This window comes from Thermobia domestica, chromosome 10 (assembly GCF_964235325.1).
Source record: "Thermobia domestica chromosome 10, izTheDome1.hap1.1, whole genome shotgun sequence".
Taxonomy (NCBI): Eukaryota; Metazoa; Arthropoda; class Insecta; order Zygentoma; family Lepismatidae; genus Thermobia; species Thermobia domestica.
In genome coordinates, this window is record NC_137463.1 from 208,950,957 (window position 1) to 208,975,321 (window position 24,365).

At 34.8% G+C, this 24,365-nt stretch overlaps 1 protein-coding gene across 2 annotated transcripts in view; it reads left to right on the forward strand.

Moving 5' to 3' along the window:
• Mvd (mevalonate diphosphate decarboxylase) overlaps positions 1–20,842 on the forward strand; it is a 56,819-nt gene extending 35,977 nt beyond the window's left edge. Inside the window, exons 5-10 of one of the 2 annotated variants that reach the window (XM_081729024.1) lie at positions 2,478–2,615; positions 3,265–3,464; positions 4,850–4,972; positions 5,554–5,728; positions 8,047–8,201; positions 19,922–20,842. In XM_081729024.1, coding sequence (XP_081585150.1) covers positions 2,478–2,615; positions 3,265–3,464; positions 4,850–4,972; positions 5,554–5,728; positions 8,047–8,201; positions 19,922–20,077 — 947 coding nt within the window. In that variant the 3' untranslated portion in view covers positions 20,078–20,842. Of the gene's footprint in view, positions 1–2,477; positions 2,616–3,264; positions 3,465–4,849; positions 4,973–5,553; positions 5,729–8,042; positions 8,202–19,921 lie in introns of both variants that reach the window. The other variant, XM_081729025.1, reaches the window with a different exon arrangement.
• The last annotated feature ends 3,523 nt before the right edge of the window (positions 20,843–24,365 follow it).

Consider the following 24,365-nt stretch of genomic DNA (forward strand, 5'->3'; position numbering starts at 1 on the left):
GTCCTGTACTGGGCTAATACAAATCTTAATTGGATACATGCATCAAAGATGCAAGGTGTAGGTAAGGTAATGGTATGGTGTTGAATATGGCGCGAAAAACTTATTGGATCTGTTTTCATTGATGGGACCTTGGATGCTACACAATAAGGAGATATGCTTGAAAACACTGTTATGCCACTTTTGTTGAACGAGGAAGGGTGATTTCATCAATATTTTCAATAAAACGGGGTACCGCCGCATTATAGTTGCAATGTAATCGATGGCTCAATGAACACTCTCCCGGTTTTCTGGATAGGTTGGTATGGACCACGTGAATAGCCAGCAAAGTCCCCGAATTAACTCCGTTGGATTTCTATCTTTGGGGACACTTTAAAGCTATTATCTACCAGTGTAAAGTTACTGACATTGGCTACCTAAAAAGAAGAATCATTACGGCCTCTGAACAAATATCACTAACTATGCTTCGCAGAGTGCACAAACACTGGGTCCAACGGTTAAGTATGTGCATAGAACATAACGGTGGGCATGCTGAACATGTCATGTGATTGTATTAGTCATAGGTGTGTTAGCTCTCTCCTTTCCTGGTTATTAAAGAATACGTAAAGTGAGATGTTAGAAAGCTTGTTTTTTAACTCTATCCTTCAATTCGAAACTTCGCAGCACATTTCACAGCATTTCAAACGTAAGAATATCCTAAATATGTTAACAACTTCAAAACCGTTGTAGGGTTTGGAAAAATAACCTTACCGTTGGGTTTCTCTTCGAACGAGGATGATGTTTAATATGTCACACGACCATGTTGCCATTTAAAATAAACAAGTTGATTCCAAGATGGCAGCCACCAAAATGGCGGAAGACAATCTTAAACACGTCATAATGTTTCCCCTCTTCCACCACCATTAATCCCAATTGACTTTGGATAGACTGCGTTTACAGTTTCTCAAATATTTAGCCCGATCCGGATTTTGTATTTCACTTAACAAAATATTATCTTTCAATTACTTCCGACATTTGGACATTTTCCAATATGACGAACGAAGAAGTTGTGGGATTTAGTATGTCATTTAAATAATTACCACCACCTGTATCAAATTTTAATTTGTTAATAATTACTTCATAAGTTCAATAAAATTTTAAATCAATTTGATGGTAGATTTCGGAATTTTAGAATTTAGAGCTAAATATTTCTAAAAGTATGCGTTTTATGAAAAATTGTTTCTCTACAAAAAGATATTGTGTTATGTATGTTCCGTAAAACGACACTAAATTTATCTCTTTATGTTCAACCATAGCGGAGATATTGCTATTTTTTATCTTGGTATTGTTCATTTGATACTTCCAGCGGCCATTTTGCAATATGGCGGCGAAGGTCATTTGGGATTTCAGGGGAATTTTGGTATGTTGTTTAGAACACCATTCCCAACATTTGTACCAATTTTAAGCTTGTTACTAATTTGTTCCTTTCTTTATTAAAATTTGAGTTTAATTTACTGCACTATCAGTAAGGTTATTATCGGTAGTATTAACTTCTTGTAATACTCTTGTTGACGAACGAAGATCATTTGTTGTTATAGGGAGCATTGATCTCCCAGTTTACGTCAGTATAAAAAATAAACAAAAAGTAAATTAAATATTTTAATGTGATAATACAGTAATCTTTGTAAATTATTTTCTTTCTGCCCTTAATTAATTTAACTATTTACTCTTAAAATGCATTTGTAAGATTGCCTTGTGAAATTATTCTTACTATTTTTTCATGCATTATATATAATGTGTTCACGTCTCTACACTTCTTTCCTACTTTCTACTTTCTATTATATTGATAGTCTGAATTATATCTGATAAGTCGAAGAAATTACTGATTTTCATATTACACTAATTTTTTATAGATCAGGATTCAATGATACTCGGGTCTACGGCTTACGACGCGTTAATCACTATACAGCCCAGTCTACTCCCTGAATAGACATACATTCTATCACTTCTAAATCGATGATTTATTGTTTATAATATGAATGCAACTGTTAGAGATGTTCTGTAATAGACACTGGCTTGTCCAAGTAAAACAGAAGTTCTGGTACAGTCCATGGTCTCAGTGGCTGAGCACCCATATTAAGAGTGATAGAATGTATGGCTGTTCGCGGAGCGGAGTAGTGTGGTAGTTAATACAGTGGCAAGGTGAACCAGGGACTTCGCATCAAATCCTAGTTCAGTAATGTATTTTTAACTTTTTGTATATCATTGATAGCATAATCTTACTGTTTTTTCTTTCTTCAGAAATCCAAAACTCTTCTCTCGTAATACTGTACAATATTTTTACCTTCTTTTGCTTTTCCTGTTTTTTTTTTTTTTTTTTCTCATTTCGCCAATTAATTTTTCTCTCATAGTTTAGTATATTAATATAACTTACTATCTCGTTTTGTTTATATATTTGATGTTTCATTAATTGTTGATCTTATTGTTTTATCCTTATTTAGTTAAAAAGAAAGCAATGAGTCAATGTTGTGGTGATGCTGATAAAGATCTTGTAAAGTGGCATGTGCACATATGTTCTGAGAATAATTTTCCAACAGCAGCAGGTCTGGCATCATCAGCTGCTGGGTACGCATGTCTAGGTAGGTTGTACCTCTTTCTTTCTGTCTGTCTTATCAATTTTAATGGAGAAAAAACTTGTTAGCAAAGTATTCTTGATTAAAAAAATGTGTATCACTGTTGCTGTTATTCGCTGTCAGTGAGTCGTGGCATTCCAGAATAGAAAAGATAAAGATTGCGTCATGGACAGACTTTACATTAAAATAAATAAATAAATACATTTAGGCTGAACACAAAATGTAAGTCCTTAACATAAAATTTTGTGGTTACCTCATTGATAAAGGGACTTACGATGATAATTAAGTGGTGAAATGGTAAAATACGAAGATTCCCCAAACTTCATTCTAATAGGGGGACTTTACAATGAAGCCATCGTTCTTCTACTTTCCGATGTTAATATCTGCATCACATGTAGCTGTCTTTTATTCATAATACATTGTAGTTCACCTAAAATTTACTTTTCACTTTTCATTTATCTTGTCATCATAGCTGACATTTTTTATAAACAAGTTTTATTCTTTTATCTCAATCAGGAAAAACAAAGAAAGGAAAACTATTATTAAATATTTGTCACAAATCTACTTATTTTCTAGGCCGTTTTTCATAGTATTTTAATGAAGTTACAGATAATAAAATTATTTATTTTCGTATTAAATATGCTATTCTCTGCAGTGTATACCCTTGCTGAATTGTATAACGTCAAAAGTGGTCTGTCTGAAATAGCAAGACAAGGATCGGGCAGTGCCTGTCGTAGTGTGTATGGTGGGTTTGTGAAATGGAATGCTGGTGTTGCGGATGATGGATCAGACTCCATAGCTACCCAGATTGTTTCTGCTTCTCACTGGCCTGAAATGAGAGTTTTAATATTAGTGGTAAGAATAAGAGGAGTTACTATCTTAACTTTGATAATAATGCAGTGTGTTTCAAAACAACACCGACAACGTTCGGGAGGTGATTCTTGACATCAAGATAAGACAAAAAGTATAGACCAACCTGGGTACTCAAATATCCAAGTTTCAGAATCCTGTGGTTTCCGCAACAATTTTTATAGGGATAGTTGGTGAGTACTTCAAATAATATGCTCATAGCCAAACTCTCTCTATAAAAATTTTTGTGTGAGTACCTTGGAATTCTGAAATATATATTTTTGGATAGCAGACATATTAGTTGCTAAGTGAAGTCTTGATCCGACTACGGTACGTCCCATAGTTTTGGAGTTATAGACCTTTAAAGTTCATTTTTTCATGTTTTTTGCAGCCTATAACTCCGAAAAGAAGCATTTGTGCACCCAGGTTGGTCTATACTTTTTGTCTTATCTTGGTGTCAGGAATCACCTCCCAAACGTCGTCAGTATTGTTTTGAAACATCCTGTATATTCTAGCACGTCTACTTGAAGGACAGGTAATCTTATAGACAGTGTTAAGCCTGATAGTTAAACGATCGTTTTTTTTTCTTTTGAAAAAATCTCGTATTAACATATACATAAACGTAGATAGTATCAAATTTAAATATTGTATGTACTTACTCTTAAATTTAACAAGATTATTGGTAAAATTAGGATTGTTATTTTTAAATTGACTTCGAGTCTTCTGAAGCATTAACAATGATAGTGTTTATTTGTCCATAAAAGTATATATAACTAAAGTATTTTGTCAAGATACTGGTTTGCTGGATGTTCAATTGATACAAAATTACAGACCACAAAGTTGTAAATTTTTGTGAGTTGTTTTCGTAAATCATTCTCTCATACATCAACAAAATGCTGATAGGGAGTATTGTTAAGAAAATTACACTTGCGTACTTCAAAATAACAATCCTAATCCATTGCTAAGTTACATATTTACTTAGGATAAGAAGTATTGATTGAAAATATGTATGTATCATTTCTTTAATAATTGTTAAAAGTCCTTGCCTTGAATTTCTGATTTTTTTTTTTTTTTTTTTTGTACTTCTTCTAACGGATATACAATACACCTGATAAGAAATTAATCGTAATTTTGTCAATAGATTAGCTTCTTCAGTATTTAAATCATACTCACAGGAAAATAATCTTGCAAAATTATAATAGGTAAAGCTAATGAATGTATTTTGAGTATTTGGTTTACAAATATTTTCTTATATTCTGTTTTTGTAGAGACTAACAAAGCTAGTCATTGACTTTCTGAATAACTTATTACCAGTTAACTGGAAGTGATAAAATTTTTGGAAGTTTCTTGTGTCTGATATATGTTTGTTTCTACTATCTTCCTTTCTTCAGGTTAATGATGCAAGGAAGAAAACTAGTAGCACATCAGGAATGCAAAGAACTGTTGAAACAAGTGATCTGATTCAACATCGTGTAAAATATTGTGTTCCAAAAAGAGTAGAAGCCATTACGAAGGTATAATGTTTAAAACATCTATTAGAAAATTCGATATTCAGTAATGTAGCCCGAACTGGTTAGTTCTTTGAAAAATCATATTTTATCATCAACTTCAGAAATTATTTTTCTTCCTTTTAGTAATAATTTAAAATGTCATTGAGTATTTACTTCAAATTTTGTTGTTTATTTCATACATAATCATTATAGACATTAAAGTTATTTAAGAAAACCCGCAGGAGTAAGAACAATGATGAGTTTATCAGTAAAAGGAATTTTGAAAGATATGATACCGGAAATGGTGTCAGCAGTTTTTATTATTATTATTATTATTATTATTATTATTATTATTATTATTATTATTATTTTATTTTATTTATTTATTTATTTATTTATTTATTACATTGGCAATAGCATTCGCTGCCGAAGGGAAGGGAACACTTTGAATGAAATGATGTATAAATTCTGAACAACTTTGTATGTTTCAAATACATTTAAAGTTCATCTATTTCAGAAAATACATTATTGTGGTGTTACCAAATAGAAATAAAAGTTTTTATATTTATGTTTATATTATTGTTTTTCTCAATTGTTTATTTCAGGCAATTTTAGAAAAAGATTTCCAAACATTTGCTGAAATTACGATGAAAGATAGTAATCAGTTTCATGCTGTTTGTCAAGACACATATCCTCCATGTATTTACATGAACGATGTGTCGCATAGTATTGTAAATTTGGTTCATTTCTATAACTCGTTGTGTGGCAGTAATAAGGTAGGTCCAAGTTATATACTATTTTTTTCTTTGCTTGTAGTGAAATAAAAATAATTTTTTACTATCAAATAGAACGATGTCTGGTTTTTCTGTATGTATATATATAAATAATTGTAAGTAGATCAAAATTTTAGCTAAGTGTGTAATTTGTATACTTTATTCTTATTTGTTAATTTATGTTCAATCAATTTCATATTTTATTCCTTATATTTATTGTAAACTTTGAACACATTTTTCTTTTTTAGTCAGTTCTATTAGTTACTTTTTATATTGCATAGTTCAATAATTTTTTTTAAGTTTTGGCTGTGGCTACAAGTCGATGTTCTGAATGGTAGTTCTTATTGAAAATGAACGCACATTAAGGGGAGTTTTCATTAGTTTCTTCTTCACTATTGCCAAAAAGTACGTTTTGATAATTCAGAAAATTGAGTACCTTATTTTTCTTTCTTGTTATTTGTCCTGTATTTAGGGGGCTCGTATCCCAAGTCCACATTTTTTTTCTAATTATAATGTTTAAAAAAATGTATTTTCTCTCTCTTTCTGATGAGTTACTATTGAATCATGTTGTGAAGTGATGGTTCTTTCATGCTGCCAAGTAGTTAAGGTGTGTGCCTTCCGTGCGCATGGTTCTGGCTTTAATTGTCGGTTAGAGCACCGAATTTTCCGTGTAGACCAAGCATCGTAAAGCAATTGGGGCGCTTCATGAATTGAGAGGTTGCAAATTTCAGTATCCTGAAGATCTTGAAACAATGACTGTGGAAACTGGTGCATTTATTGCATCGCACTAAAAGCCGCCTGGCTTGCAAAATTTTTATGAAATTTTGTAGCATGCAAATATTGGCAGGGGATATTTCTTGGCATACTCTATGATACCACAAGATTAACAATGTTGCCAGCCCAAAGTCAAGTTGAATTTTTTCAAATGGCACTGCGTCAGGTTATTATAATATTTGAAATTTACATGTAAAACGAAAACATACACTACCATAGTTGTTATTTAGTGTTGCAAACTAAGAACATTACAGTATCTCAAACATCGAAAAACTACCAAATTTTAGAGAGTTCTACAACAGTAATAACGCAAGTTAGATGGATGGATAATGCATCCAAAGTAACTTAGTATTGAATGCTGTGATCATCATATGACGTATTTCGAACAAGTGAAAATAAGGTTGCAGGGAATTGAAAAGTTGGCTTCTTCAAAGCACTTTATTTTGTTGGTGTTTAGATAAGTATCACACTAAATTTACGTACATGATTCCAATACACATAAAAATCCTAATGCCGTTTACAGTAATATGATCTCTAGAACCATTAGGAAGATACGAAACAAGGGTAAAATTTGACATCTTCCTTAAAATAGCATATTTGTGGGAACTTTTTAAAACAATATTTGATTTACTTTGTTTCTATAACGTTACAGCAATACTTTTTGGTAGGTGTAATTAGAATAAGTTCTTAGTATTACACAATCTTAAGCAATGTTGAAAACTTGAACAATTTTTACCGTATTTTCAGAACCATTTTTAGTTATCAAAGTGCTGTAAACAGAAATGCGATCTTCACAACTATTGAAAGCCATCTATGCAATAAGATGAGATACTTACCTAAGCAGTTTATCGAGATAAAGGCTTTGAAAATAATCAAATTTTCAGTCCCCTATAACTATATTCGAATTCATTCCAAATCCAACATATTATGATCATAGTATCAGACACTAAAATACTTTCGATGTGCATTGCTCCGTCCGTCACATTTGCGCTATTACTGTTGTAGAGACCTTCAAATTTACATGTCTGTGATACTGTAGTGTCAATAGTTTGCAACACTGTATAAAAGAGGCAACGTTATAAGTTTTCATTTAACTCTTTGAAGCACGGTGGTACTTATATTATACCATCTTATAGAGAACGTTTTAGAAATACCGTGCCGCAAAGAGTTAACATGTAGATTTGAATAACTGGACGTAGTGCTATTTGAAATACTAAAACTTCATATTGGGTTGGCAACATTGTTGTCCTTGTGGTATCACAAATTGTGCTAAACAATATCCCCTTCTTCTTATTTTGTTCATTAGTTTAAAAGTTACAAGAGCGTATCAAGGTAAATGATCCCAGCTTTATACCTTGGTGATACTGAACGTACATTCATTTGGAAGTTGAGACATTTCTTTCCAATAATACCAGATGCAACACTCCAAATATAGTTAAGAAAAAAGGAGAAATAAAAAGTAGTGTAATCTGTTTTCACAATGCATTACTTCTTTGTTTCAAATGGAGAGAGTAATGAGATGTTTTTCTTCGTCTTTCTTTTTTCAGATAGCGTATACATTTGATGCTGGCCCAAATGCATGCTTGTACCTACTAGAGTCTGATGTGCCTATTGTTATTAGCCTTATTAATTACGTATATCCTCCTGATAATCAAGATGAGAATTATTTTAAGGGAATCAAAACTCCCCTTGTAAACCTTCCACAGGTATGTGTGTTACTATTTGAGATAAAATTATCTCATTTGTAAAGAGAAACATTTCTAAGCGTATTAATATTGATAGGAACAATGTATATGACAAAAATCATTAGTTTATTTTTACTCGTTTTTCTTCTAAAATTATTTATTTTTGAGTTTAACGGCCCACGATTTTGAACTGAGGCTAAAGGAGACTATGAAGATGGGATGGATGGCATTGGCGGAAGAAAATGAAAGGAAACAAGAGAATCCACGCACATGGTGTTTGTCCACTACAAAGTTAACTTTTCACGGGCTGGAATCGATCCAGCGACACATTTCGATGTAACTTAAGTAAATATGAGAGATGGTATCTTTGTTAGTACTGGATATGATTGAAGTGTATACAAATTAATACCAAATATTATTATGAGCATGATTTATTAAGAAGCGGCGAGGACCTGAATGTTCATGTATTTAATGAGAATTTTCGTACTCATAAGAAAGAGTTATAAACAGTAAAACTGGAGATAGGATTTGTATCAACTTAAATGGGTATTTTCTTACTAATAGTAATGATGTAAAAAACTATAATTACGGAATTAACGCAGTGCTCAGTGATCATAATTAAAGAAATGATGATTGTTTCAGCTTAGAATTCTGAACAAGCGTGTCTTTGGTATAACCAAATCAGCACTTTTTTCTAAGTTTAAAACATATGTAAAAAATTGTAGTTTCGACAAGAATGAAGCAAGTCTTTACAAGCATTGAGAAAAAGTCATGCATAAAGCGAAACTTGTTATTAGTGTTGTTATTACTCCAGTAAGGAAGAATATATTAGCCGAAATCTATATAAAGCATTTCCTTTACTGTCAATTATGGATCATTGCATTACAGTTGCAGAAACTTTCATTAGTTGCCATATTTGTTTAATAAATTTTCACTCTTCTTATCTTGACGTAAAATGTTTCAATATTTTCTTTTTCTTTACATTAATATTATAACGTTTACTCCATAGGATGGTGATCCAGATAGAGCAAACATTATATTATATAGTCGTAAATAGGACGTTTGCTCGAGCGTTGACGATTAAACAAGTTATCCGAAGAAAGCTCCTTTCAACGTCAACTACACATAAGCAAAAATTCTACGTACAACTTTTAGAGACACAAAAAAAAATTTAGCATCATGTTTCCGAAAATTAACAAATTATACAAATAATGAGTAAAAAGTAAATTTTGCACCATGCACTTAAACGAATCACCACGAGGCGTGAGGGGATGACATGCACAATTGCAGAAGATACTCGTCAATTGATTTGATAATTTTAATTATATTGAAATACTTACAAGTCCCAATATTATAGTATGGGATATTATTATGATGTTTACATGTTGATGGATTTCTAATACTCTGATATCAATGGATAATTATATAACTGTTGAAGTATATGTCGCAGCTAGAAAATCATGCTGTTGCGTAGTGAGTCCTTTCGCGCCGAATAGTTTGTCTCCCGCTAAATCTCTTCAGCTCTCGCTGTTCGCGTGGGTTTCACGCGTTAAATGACGTAAGAGCAGACAGAGCTGTGATTGGCTGAAGAAGTGTTGATCAAGGTCACTCCGCCCACATGCATCCGATGAGTGGGAACACACACACACATACACATAAAAAACGTCGTCTGCTAGTATATGCTAGTCCCTTTAAATTAAAAAGAGAATTAAACTGCTTGAGCTGCATACAGCCAAAATAATGAATAAATGAGTTTATGACAAATGGCACCCGAACAGTTGATAGGTAAAGTTCTGATGAGATACGTTTATCCTAAGAACCCTGGCAACACTTATAGTTTGTGTCTGCGTATAACGAGGACACACTGTAAGTTGTTGAAGCACTCTTCACTTGGGCCATAGTTCACATTAACGCTTGGTTAACACTGCACTCACTAAAATAAAATGTTTATTCAGTCCACAAATATGTAATATATCAATAAATGCATAAAAAATATTTATTATAGTCTTATTAGTCCAAATGTAAGTTCACTCAATACTTAAAGAAATTGGATATTTAACACATACCATAAAATATTGCAAATAATATGAATAAAATGAGAAAACACTTCAAACAATGAATTAATTTCAACCTTTAAAACACTTTCACTTTTGCAATTAATTGAACAAAACAAAAGGAAAGAATGAGTATATATATATATATATATATATATATATATTTAGTTCGAATAACAACACTTCACAGTTTAGTTATAGCACACTGTTTATACTTTTACTATCTGCACACGTCACACTGTCCATGTTGTCCACTATTCACAATCTACACCACGCTCCAGAACAATGTCCAGTCCATAGGCCAGCCTCTTCGTTCATTCTCTTCCATTGAATGAACACTCGGCAATTAAATCTTCTGCTCCTATCCTCTTCCCATTGGATAGGGCTAGGTCCATCGGTGGAAGTTCTAGAAGGTCTCTGCATGCTATAGTCCCCTATACAGGACTATTTTTCAAAATTCGGCGCCAATATGAAGATGCATGGAATACTGTAACTTATTGCGTATAAACTTATTTAACGTATAAATTGCATCTTTCTTCCTTTTTTTTTTTTTTTTTTTTTGACTTAAAATATGCGGCATTTGCTACTGCTGCATTCATGTTACGTGGAAGTGAATAGGATGTGTGTTCTTCTTATTGTTTAGAGCTACGTGTGTTCTTCCTTGTGTTGTATTCTTCGTGTATGGATATCAAGTGTATGTTTCTACGTGTTACATGTAATTACTATAATAAGGTTAAAATAACATAATTATGGTTAAAAGGAAGTTGACTTGGGATGGGTTAACAAAGAAAATGTAAGTATTTCCTTTTTTTTTTTTCAAATCCCTTCACGAGCATCAACCACGACAAGCACGTGTAAATCCTTAACGCCTTCATGCAACTTCATCGAATAAGTACATGGTACACGATAAATTAATACTAAAATATACCTATATAGGACATGATGCTGAATAAAATATATAGATATTATGATAAGCCTATAGATATAACCTTAATGATGACTGTTACATGATTACTATAATGAAGAGAGAAATAAACCAATATAAACTCGAATGATGGAGAATTATATTGAGGCGAAGTCAGATGTCTACAGATGCCAACCTGTATCCATCTTAGGGATGGTCTGACGACTAAATGAAGAAGAGCCAACCCACAAAAACCATATAAACCTACCCACTATAAGTACGACCACGAAGACACACAGAGATGTGGTTACAAACAAGTTATACTAAGGAAACCCCATAGAATTTTATAGAAGACAAAAAGAAAACGATGCACATGAAATTCATGGCGAAATGTGGTCGTAGGTCTTAAGGTAAAACTTCAATGTTGTTCCAATAACAACAAAAGGAATACTCTAATAAACGTGTATATTACTCTAATATCTCCTGACATATCTCTAAATTCAAATTGACTTCTTCGAAGTTCTAATGGTAATACTTCTCTAATAAACTCAACAACTTTCGCTCATCTAAATAACCATGTCGTACATACCACAAAATATTTTCGTCGACAAAACTAGAATGTACTCTCACTTCTTGATCTTTATTATTGATGCTACACAATTGATCTTCTTTACTTTCCTCTTCTTCTTCGTTCATGTAATCTCCGTTGGCTTCCTTTTCGGCTCTCTCTAAAATGTCACTGAACTGCTCTTCATCCACATGCTTCTTCAGAATTTCTAGCCACTTTTTCCTAGTAGCTGGTGTTGGTCTCCACAGCTTCATTCTAGAAGCATTCTGAAATCCTATATATCTGCCACTTTGCGGATCTAATACTTCAAACACATTTTCACCAACTTGTTTCCACAGTAAGTAAGGTCCACGGTACACTTCACACAGTTTGGCTATACGTTTGTCTACCAAGCTACTAATATTATACTGACGTAAGAAAACTAAGTCACCTTCACACAAAGTTCTTCGAGCTCTCTGATGAACGTTCAACTTTTCGTTTCGTTGCTGAATGATTTTCTTTCGCCGTAAGTCAGCCATTATTAATTTTCCATTCCAATCTATACCTTCTTGCTCATCGACTGTTTCGTTGTTTTTCACAATTCCAAAATGTGACAATGTAAATTCTTCTGGCTTGATGTTAAGATGTAATTCTGCAGGCGCTATTCCCAAACTGGCACTAATAGTATAGTTCAACAGCAAACAAGCTTGCACAATATATTCTGGCCATGAGGAATGAGAATCGCGGCACAACACACGCAAAATTCTCTCTAAATCAGCATGGAATCTTTCGATAACATTTCCTTGTGCGTGATAAGGCGTAGTATAATGTATTTTGATGTTATATGCTTCCATAGCTTGTACGAATTCCTTGCCAATAACTGTGGTCCATTATCTACTAAGATGTTCATAAAAATACCAAGATGAAGCATGTATGACTCAGTAAGACATTTTGCGACACTTGCACTTGTTGCACGACGAAGTGGATATGCTACTAAATAACGCGAGTATACATCACACACTGTTAACAGGTAAGTTTCCCCATGTTTACTTCGAGGTAGAGGACCAACTAAATCTGCTGAGACCAAATAACGTATGTTTTTCGCTGGCACTGATTGCATTAAACATTTCACTGGGTGATGGTCTACCTTCGTCCTCATGCAGACCTCACAATCAAGAATGTACGATTTAATGTCACTACGCATGGTTTTCCAATAAAACATACGGGAAATGATATTAAACACTTTCATAAATCCAAAGTGACCGTAATGATCATGGTAGCCAATTAAAATATTTTTCACTAAACATGGAGGTACACACAATTTTAATCTGTCTGGGAAGTGAAAATCTCTCACCATCAAAATACCATTTTCCAATGTGTAATTTTGTTTCCAATTTCGAGCACTACTACGAAAAGAATTCTTCTTTGCACTGCTTTCACTTTCACTTATATTACCTTGTAAGTAACTAATAATAGGACGGTACTCGTCACATTCCCATTGTAATTTCGCAATTGTAGACAGATCTAAATCAAACACTTCTGATTGAACAGCCTGTATAGGATTCACATTCACCATTAGATCTTCCTGTGTTGGTAACATACGAGATAAACAATCACTTAGTGTGTTAGTCTTGCCTTTGATGAATTCTATTTCATAATCGTAAGATTGAAGTTCAAGAGACCACCTCATCAGTCTTGCATTCCAATTACGCATACGTTTTAACTGCACTAAGCTTTTATGATCTGTTCGTATGTATATTTTCGCTCCTTTGAGCCAAACATGCCACTTACGAATACACCACACAAATGCAAGACACTCAAGCTCAATTATGGCATAGTTCTGTTCGTGTTTATTAAGAGTACGGCTTGGATATTCTAATACACACTTCTCACCGTCAATAATTTGATAACACACACAAGCCAACCCGAGTTTGCTTGCATCACTTTCGAGATAAAACGGCTTATCGAACTGTGGATGGTGTAACTTCACATCTTTCACTAATTCAGCCTTTAATGATTCAAATGCCTTTTGGTGTTCTTCTTCCCACTTCCATTTCTTTTCCTTCCCTAAAAGTTCATAAAGGGGTTTAGCGATAACAGCATGACCTTTGATTGTTCGCGAATGCCACTGCACAGCACCAAGAAATGAGCGTAACATTTTTAAATTTTTGGGCACTGGTAACTTCTCGATTGCTTCAGCTGATTTCGGATCCTTTCGTATACCTTCTGCAGATACGTAATAGCCTAAATAGTTAATTTCACTTACACCAAAAATGCACTTCGACAAATTTAGCGTCATGTTCGCATCACTTAACAAACTAAGCACTTCATCTAACTGCTGTAAGAATTCTGGTACGCTTGTACAACCAAGAGCTACATCGTCCATATACCTGATTAATTTCTCTTGTAGCGGTAAAGGGAACACTTTATTCAAGCACAATTGCAGTACAGACGATCCATTTTTCACACCGAACACCATGCGTGTGTACTCGTATAACGTTCCTTCAAACAAGAAGGCTAAGTATGGCATAGAATCTTCTGTAATTCCACATTGTTGATACGAACTAGTAAAATCAAGAGTACCTAGCACACGTTTTCCACTAAATTTAGCAAAGAGGTCGGACAACTTTTCTACACGCAGAGCTGGATTCTTAATGTGCACATTCAATGCTCTACAATCCGTTACTATTCTTAACGCTCCACTCTTTTTCAATACTACGTGCAACGGTAATAGATGACATGATGAACTAGGTCTAATTACACCCCACTTTAACAATTTTCGGATCTCTTCACGCACTCCTTCCTTATATTTGTGCGGAATATCATAAGGACGAGCAACAATGGGTTCATTTGTATCCACTTCTAGTCGGTACTGAAATTTATTACACAGGCCAGGAAAACGGGCGAACACTCTTCTATGTTTCATTAACAACTGAAACAATTCTTCTTTCTCGTTTTCACTAAACAGCGTAGCGCGTGTAACTGCATCCCTTATTTCATCTACTGTGAAATATAGATCCGATGGGAAGTCCTCCACTAAGTCACTAGCTTCAATTTTCTCTAAAGGCTCGGCGCACCCACTGCGGAACACATTCATCGTTCTCGCATAAAAATCATTAAGGTCCCTTATCTCGGACAACACAACAATAGGGGCTACCTTGCACTTAATTTCACTTACATTAGCTACAATGACATTTTCACTATTTCTCTGTATTAAAGGCACTTCACCACTAATTCCTTGAAATTCAACACGCAAGTTACTTCGCTTAAAATCGATGACACTGTTTAATTTCTCGAGAAAGTTTGCACCGAGTATTACGTCTTCGTGCAGTTCTGGTAACACAAGAAACTCAACTGGCACTTCCACATTTTCAATTCGTACCGGTAAAATAACCTTTCCCTTCACGTTCTTTTTCTTTCTTCCAAGAAAATCGCACAAAATGATATGCTCTCCTTTTTGCAAATGCACGTTTGCTACACACTTTGTTACTTCTCGAAAAATATTGTACCGTAATAGGCATAGTTCTGATCCACTATCTAACAGACAGATTTTGGGTTGATCGTTTAACAAAATTTTTACTCTCATCGTATTATGACCTAATTCACATTTGATCACTTCTTCTTCATTATCATTGCTTATATCATCTTCTGCTTGTAAATCTTCCTCGTTGCACATATGTGGAAAAGTAACCCTGTTTACACTACTGAAATCCCTCCCCTTTTCAGCGACCAAGTGGGAGGGCGCTACTAGTTTAAAGGCACAGAACTTTGCGGGTAAAATCCACTTTGTTGGTATGGAAATTGACGTTGCTGATTGTTACCGTTATTTACACCAGGACCTCTATTAAATGTTGGAAACCAATTATTATTTTGATTCGGACTACCTTGAGAAGTCGACGCACTACCTTGGTTTTCATTTGCCCTTGCACCTTGCGTTTCATTTCGATTTTCATTTGCACTCGTGTTTTGTCGGCCATTACCCTGCGACTGATTACCACCGTTCGAATTATTATTATTTCTGTTAAAATTACCTCGCCGTCCACGTCTATGAAATTTCCCTTTCCATCCTTGTTTGAAATTCGAGCGCGTACTATTATCACTGTTCACTTCGCTACCGTGTTCCACTTTCACATTATTCACGCTAACACCGGCACCACCTTGCTGTTTTTGTTTATTACGCTGATTGTCGTACATATTAGTAATTCCTGACAATCCTTCGATGGACTGCACACTCGCAAGGAACTGATTTATGTTATCAGGCATAGAGCCCATCATAGCTAATTGGTACCGCTTCGGCAGGAGAGTGATGATGTGTGACAACGTAATGGTTGGATTTTCATACTCTTCCAAAGCTTGAATTTGACTAAAGCGCTCTGTTACAAAATCAACAACACTACTATAACGTTTTGGATCAAACGGAATAGAACGCAAGTTACGCAGACGTGTGGCTTTCACTAAAGGACTCTCAAATGCATTCTGAAACTCTATCACAAATTCTTGAAAAGTTTGACACTTCTTACCTTGTAAATCGTACCACTTAAGTGCACTGTCTTTAAGAATCAAGGGCATGATCGTCAAATATTCACTTTGACGCACTCCGGCGAACGACATTTCTCTACCGAAATTTTCTAAAAATGCACTTGCACTTTCCTTCATCATATCACCTGAAAATGTAGAGAGTTGCTTAATGTCTGCTAATCGCAATGAACAACGCCTTGCATTCACTTCACTATTTCTTGCACGCTTAATACGCGGACTTTCTCTTTCGGTTTTGATTCTTGACACGGTTCTTCTTATTACATCACTTTCCACCTCTGTATCAGACGCCGTTTGAGACTCACTGCTCGATTTCCTCTCGCGCTTCACACTGTGCACGGAACCTGTGTTTCTTTGTGACATATTACTTCCAGTATCATGGTGCTCGTTTGCTAATTCTATACGCTGTACACGCTCTGATAATCGCTTCACATCTTGCTTGGTTTGTTCACTTAACTCACTGGCGCGAAGACATGTTTCAAAACACTGCTGGTTAAATTTACTCTGCTCGTGGCACACTTGAATACACTCTTGCACTGCTATACCGTATTCACTTTGTTTGGTCTCGCACTTCTGAACTCTACTTTCACGGTACTTGTCGAGACTTTCGACCAAACGCAACCTTTTCTCATAATCATCCACTTTATTGCAACATTCACTTAATTGACGTTGTTGGTCGTTTACTTGGCGCGTATTTTCTTCAACTGTGCCCCGTATATCATGCACGGCATCGGCTAATTCACGTACACTTCTACGTATGTCTTCACTCGTATTAAAACACTTTAATTCCACTGCTTCAATTCGTTCTATCAATTCCTGCCGCACTGCACTAATACACGCATTCAAATTTTTAATTTCACTCTGCATGGTAACATTCACATTATTAATTTCACCTGACAAATCATCTTTCATTTTCTGTTGGTTTACATTTATTGCCTCAACACTTTCACTCACACGTTTCTGAGTATCACTCAATTCATTTTGGCTCTCATTCAACTTATTCTGATTTTCTTTAATTTCGTTAATTGATGCACTCAGTTCCCTTTGCATGGATAAGAGAACTGTTCTAAGATCACCCTCGGCCATGATGTTGCAAATATAACAAACTCGCTAACACAAATACTTGACTAATTTCTGCAAAAATCTAAGAATGCAAATAATAAAAATATTCTAATTTAGACAGGATTTAGGCTTCAATATGCAAGGATGAATGCACTGGACAAGGATACAATCACACGAATTTCATGTATTTGGTGATCTGAGATGGCGGCAAAAAAATTACGCAGCAAGTTTTGGAACATCAAGAATACGTAGGCCAATGTTCGTAGACACACAAAACCGAACATTTATACAAAAAGAAAGGTTTCTGCTTCGACACATTTATCCCGGCACCATTTTATAACGTTTACTCCATAGGATGGTGATCCAGATAGAGCAAACATTATATTATATAGTCGTAAATAGGACGTTTGCTCGAGCGTTGACGATGAAACAAGTTATCCGAAGAAAGCTCCTTTCAACGTCAACTACACATAAGCAAAAATTCTACGTACAACTTTTAGAGACACAAAAAAAAATTTAGCATCATGTTTCCGAAAATTAACAAATTATACAAATAATGAGTAAAAAGTAAATTTTGCACCATGCACTTAAACGAATCACCACGAGGCGTGAGGGGATGACATGCACAATTGCAGAAGATACTCGTCAATTGATTTGATAATTTTAATTATATTGAAATACTTACAAGTCCCAATATTATAGTATGGGATATTATTATGATGTTTACATGTTGATGGATTTCTAATACTCTGATATATCAATGGATAATTATATAACTGTTGAAGTATATGTCGCAGCTAGAAAATCATGCTGTTGCGTAGTGAGTCCTTTCGCGCCGAATAGTTTCTCCCGCTAAATCTCTTCAGCTCTCGCTGTTCGCGTGGGTTTCACGCGTTAAATGACGTAAGAGCAGACAGAGCTGTGATTGGCTGAAGAAGTGTTGATCAAGGTCACTCCGCCCACATGCATCCGATGAGTGGGAACACACACACACATACACATAAAAAACGTCGTCTGCTAGTATATGCTAGTCCCTTTAAATTAAAAAGAGAATTAAACTGCTTGAGCTGCATACAGCCAAAATAATGAATAAATGAGTTTATGACAATATTTCGGACACTTATTTATCCTGTCTTCAACATTTAGAAATAGAATAGGAATGGTATTACTAAGTTGAGGGATCGAAGGTCAGGAAATATTGCATGCAAAAGCGAAGAAAAATCCTTCACGATCTCTTTTTCTGTTATATACCCATGTTTTACTCAAATTTTGTTGAAGTTACCTTCTACAAGTTGATAGAGAGATTCTTTGTACGCATGGAGAACTATTCAAAAAATCTTCTGCATGCAATATAGATTTATGTAAGACTTTGATATTACCATTTAAAAGTATTTTTAACTTACCTTTAAACAGTAGTGAAGAACACGGAAATTACATACAACAAACTCTTAATTATTCATGCATGAATTAGCCGATTTACAGGTTATTCGTGCAGGTTATCATTATATTTTATTTGTGAAGGCATTCAAGCGATTGAAACGACAAGAAACTTCAAATGTAAACTGAACTTGTAAAGATAACAGCGTGCATGTCATAAATAGCAACAATCGAGACAGCTGTTGTGCAAACACAGTACTTTGGTTTAAAAACAAGTGCATTGAATTCAAGAAATACGATGATTATGATCGAAAGTTCGATCATACAATACACTATTTGCCATTATTGTTTATACTCTAAAGCTACTTCTGTGAGGCATGTATGCTTATGATTATAATGCTAAACTGTTATTTTGACAAATTGATAACATTTTCGTTTATTCGTGCCGTTTTGTCCGATGATCACCACGAATAAGCGAGAGTTTGTTGTACTAAGTCACTGGCGTTGATATATACGAATGTCATTTCATAAGTCATGCAACTATATGTGCTAGAATCACCAGAAAAGTGTCAGCACCAGAAATTCAGTACATGTGTTTGAAGGGCACAGAAAGCTGCTTTTTAATGCTAACAAGGGGTAGTGTGTACGTGCACAAGTTAATGGCAAAGAGCAGTCGAAATATATAACCATATGAATTCGTTGTTCGATCGGGCTTAATGCGAATGAACACGAAGTTGAAAGGCAGAAAGAAAAAAACAGAACGTAGATATGAAACAGTATATTATCCTTTTAAATAGTCCAACATGGCCCCCACACATTTTGAACAGTGATGAAGAAGAACTTAAGTAGGGGGTACATTAGGAGAGCACACAGAGCCGACAGTATTCAACGCCTTTCCCATCATTGGCAAAAATGTGTGGATGGTGTGGGAATTATTTAAAGGCTGTTTGCTACGTATGTGCCGTTCTTTTGCGTATATTTGTGGATTTTATAGTCTGATCGAGTAATGACTTAGCTGTACATATCTAGCAATTGTAACTTACCGTTAGTTATTGTACACAGATTTCAAGATTCCATCTGTTAGTGGCATTAAGAAGCACCTTCATGTAAGCTTCAAACATATTATAGTGAACTTTATCGCTGAAGCCTTTCTGTCAGCTGCAGCACAATTATGACCCTCGAAAATAATGATGATAATTATATCACTTATTCAGGTGTTACACAGTATGAATAATATATTTTTTTTACGATTTTTTAAAAGGATATTCAATCCAAAATATCCTTTGAAACACAGCCAGGCTCTTTAAAGTACATCATCCATACGAAACTAGGTGAAGGCCCACAAGTTTGCATCAATCCAAAGGACCATCTTCTGACAGAGGAAGGACAACCTAAGTTTATGAGCGAAAAATGTTAATTAATTTTCTTCAACAATAATGTACTTTTATTAGTAGTGATTAAGGTGCATTCTGCAATAGGAGTGGAAGTGGTATGGTGTATGGGAAATATGAATTGGCAGATAAACTGGCACGTCCTGTAAAAAAGACTAATTTTAATATATCGCATTACTTACATCTGAATATTACTTACGCACATCTGTAGACTGTTGATTGTGCAATTGAATCTGATGAGTTTTAGAAACAGATGAAAATAAAAAATATACTATGAAACTTTGTTTTATATACATTTAAATATGGTGAATTTGGTCTCTCTTCTGTTGATGAGTTTCGTCTTCCTCAGCCATATGTTCTGAATAAGCGGTTTCCGTATTCTAGTACGTATCATTCTAATCCTAAGATAATGTGCAATAAACATTCTTATATTATCATTTACAAAACTTAAATAAATTCTTGAGGAAGTATGTAAAAATTATATTACGATAAAATCAGTATTACTTCCATCTATAATGTTCTTTAGAAATATAATAATTGTTTAAAATGAAGTATTATGTGACCTGAATTCAAGGACCAGTATTTTGACTTTTATATGTAATAATACTAACATAAAAATATACATGCATTTACTATTACAGAATGTCAAACTATATTGTACCTGGTGAGAAGTTTCGAGTATATTTTTATATATATTTATATCTATTTTTTTAAAACACAGAAATAAATGAGGTTGGTATTGTGTACATTTGTACTAATGATGGAAAAATAAAGATATTTAAGGTTTGTAATATTTTTTTTTCTTTTCGTACTTGAATCTCGTGATAGTTATTCATCATTGTGTGTGAGTAACATAAACTGTAAACTTCTCTATAATTCTACGTTATCCCTAATTTTTTTCTCTATATGTACTGAGCACTACAGAAATCTAACAAATATGACATAATATTCTAGTAATTTATGGTACTGGATATCAAATGCTCAACTTCAATGCAATTATTTCTGTTATAAACTTGTGAAGCAAATACTTAGTGTTATGGCAATGGGAACACTTGTTTACTTATGTTCTCGAAATGCTTTTTAAAAGCAAAGACATTGAGTTGAACAGTTTATTTACTTCAATTGACACTGAAATAAAATTGGAGTGACAAGTCAAAAAAATAGTACTCAGGGAAGCAATTTCCAGATATCATCTCTATGTTGGTGTCTTTCTGTTCCTTGAATTAATTCATCATAGTAGTAAAAAATAGTACATATTCGTGAAAACATTTCAGAAATGAAATATTTGCAGCTTTAGAGGATGTATAGAAGATGAGATATCGGAGATGTCTGTCATCGCATAAACAAGTAAAATAATGCTTGTATGTTTACATTTCTATCTATTCCCTGTTGTGTTACTGCCTTTATGAACCCTTATATTCGTATTTGGTGACGTGAGACTTGAAACTTAAGTGCTAATTGCTAGTGGAAGGCTGGAAGACCCGAGTACAATTCCCTTTCGGATCTCATGTTAAGCTGTAGATCCTCGTCTCATATAACCTCGCTGATAAACTCAAACCCAATCCAATCCTAGTGGAAGATATGAGGAATGAAATGGGATTATTGATATAATACCGTATTTTAACACTACATAAGAACAATTAAAATAATAAAAAAGAGCGTTTTAAAAAACATGAGGTGGAAACTCTTCATTTCTCAACTGACTTGCTTGAAAAGTATGCAAATATACATGAATTAAACTTTTTTTAATCGACTACAATTTCGACATTTGTCATATAGAAGGTAAAAAACATCCGGCCGACATTATTAGCCGCTTAGAACAAAATAACAATAGTAAGGTAGATAGGAACAATCAAGACGACACAGACTTGTACCAGGTACCCGAAGACCTGCATGCTTATCGCTCGAATACTCTAGAAGTCCCTATTCTTCAAATACGTAACCAAGAACTGTTGCAAAATTTGCGAGAACAACGCAAGGATGAATCATACTCCGATATAATTGCAGTTTTAGAAGGGAAAGAACCTACAATAAGTTCTACGTCAAGAACCGCTGAATATTTCCGTTTAAAAGAAACTTACTTTACCTCAAGCAAAAGCATACCAAAACGTTTGACAGATCAATGATCGATTTAATTCACAAACATTATTTCGGCTTTATCAAAACATACAAGAACGGTCTTAACAAGTATTATATGCCAAATATGAAGTTATACCTAGCTTTTAAGATCAAGACATGTCAAGAGTCAGCCACTTAAAAAGTTCTCGAAGAAACCGCAAGCAGAATTGTTACACCGGGACCGCGCCAAGGTTGGACGACGACAAGCCTGGACACTTTTTTTTTGTCCAGACTTGTCGTTGGCCAACCTTGTCAGCGACCCAAAATGAGATATGTCAAAGCATCTCGGGGTCGATCCCGACAAGCCTGGTCACCTTCAGGAATGTGTCCAGGCTTGTTGTTGGCCAACCTTGTCATCAGCGACCCAAAATGAGATTTGTCCAGGCTTGTCGTCGTCCAACCTTGTCGTCAATGACCCAAAATGAGATGTGTCCAGGCTTGTCGGGATCAACCGCGACAAACCTGGACACCTCAGGAATGTGTCCAGGCTTGTCGTCAACGACCCAATTTGAAATGTCTGTTCCAACAAACTCTACCAGTTAAGGCGTTTCCAGTTCATACATACATGCCCTTCAATATAGAGTTGCATGGCTTGCATCTATATCGCTATTGGCTGATTCTCGCCAGTAAGCTACTGCCCTCTACTAGAGGATTTTCGAATTATTTTAAATTTATTTATCTTTTATTAAAATATATTATTATTTACAAAATTTTCGTTTTACTTAAATAATTATTAAATGGGATTGTGCCCTTGTACATAAAATTTTCGCCGAACTGAGCTGGCGCCGAAACGGTGTCGTCGAAACGTAGCGGCCCCAAAGCCTGATGGCTTGAATAGGTTTGAACCCTAGATATTTTGGGGTTTTAATCCTCGTTTTTTTTTTAAATTTTAAACCGGGTTTTTATTTTTCAGTATTAATATATGATATTGTAATTGAATAATCATGTCTGTGGTACTTCTTACGATTTTTATGAATATCACGGTGGTATAAAAATAACACTGCAGTATAATCAGAGAGAACATTAGCCCTTGTACATTGATAACACTAACTGCTCTTGTACACCCGTACAAGTGAATAAACAGTTGTATTTGTCATATCTACGTGCTTTGAATGCACCAAATCGGCCCATTGGAATGTGTCCAGGCTTGTCGTTGGCCAACCTTGTCGTCAGCGACCCAAAATTAGATGTGTCCAGGTTTGTCGGGATCGACCACGACAAGCTTGGACACCCCAGGAATGTGTCCAGGCTTGTCGTCGTCCAACCTTGTCGTCAACGACCCAAAATGAGATGTATCCAGGCTTGTCGGGATCGGCCACGACAAGCTTGGACACCTCAGGAATTCGTTCGAGTCTGGCGCAAGAGGATAAATTGAGAAGTGTCCAAGCTTGACGTTGTCCAACCTTGTCGGGAGCGACCAAAATTAAGTATCCAGGCTTGTCGTCGTCCAACCTTGTCTGCGTCCCATTACACCACCCGCCCGATCTTACAGGCGAACCCGAATTTTTGGTGCCTTAGGACCATTTTCAGCTAAAGAAACGTTGAAATATTAAATGGCTATAGAAAGAACTGTATCTGGGCCAACATTCTGTGCATAAAGTGAAGAAACTTCAAAAATTAGCGAAATCATACGATTTTGATTCAAATTCTACCTTGGTTTTAATCAACGAGATATCTGCCTAGTCGAGGTAAACAAAATTCTACAGAATTGATTAAAATTCTTTGTCCAACAAAATCACGGAATATGGCCAAAGTTCTTGTCACACGACACATTTGCGCTAAACATATTTGTACAGTCAGGGACAAAGAAATCAAGGTTCTTTTTATTATATGGATACGAGCCACACATGAGTAGCGACTGTCAACTACAGACAACTTTCCAATTACGAATTGAAACAGACCACCTAATTAAAATAAGAGAGGAAGTGTGGCAAAATCTTTTCAAGACTCACGAGAAACAATTATTTTGACAGAAGACCCTTCATTCTGGTCAAAGAATGCTAATTTTCTAGCCTTTTAGGTGCAAGGGCGAATGTCAAACTTGTACAGACCGATATTATGGGTCTGGGGACGTAATCTCCAAATTAAACAACAACTGTAGAGAATTCGCATGCCTAAGAATGTCAGAGATAAGATACAAGAGTTCTTAGTTGGAAGAATAGTCTTATTATGATGACAACAAACAATTTGAAGACA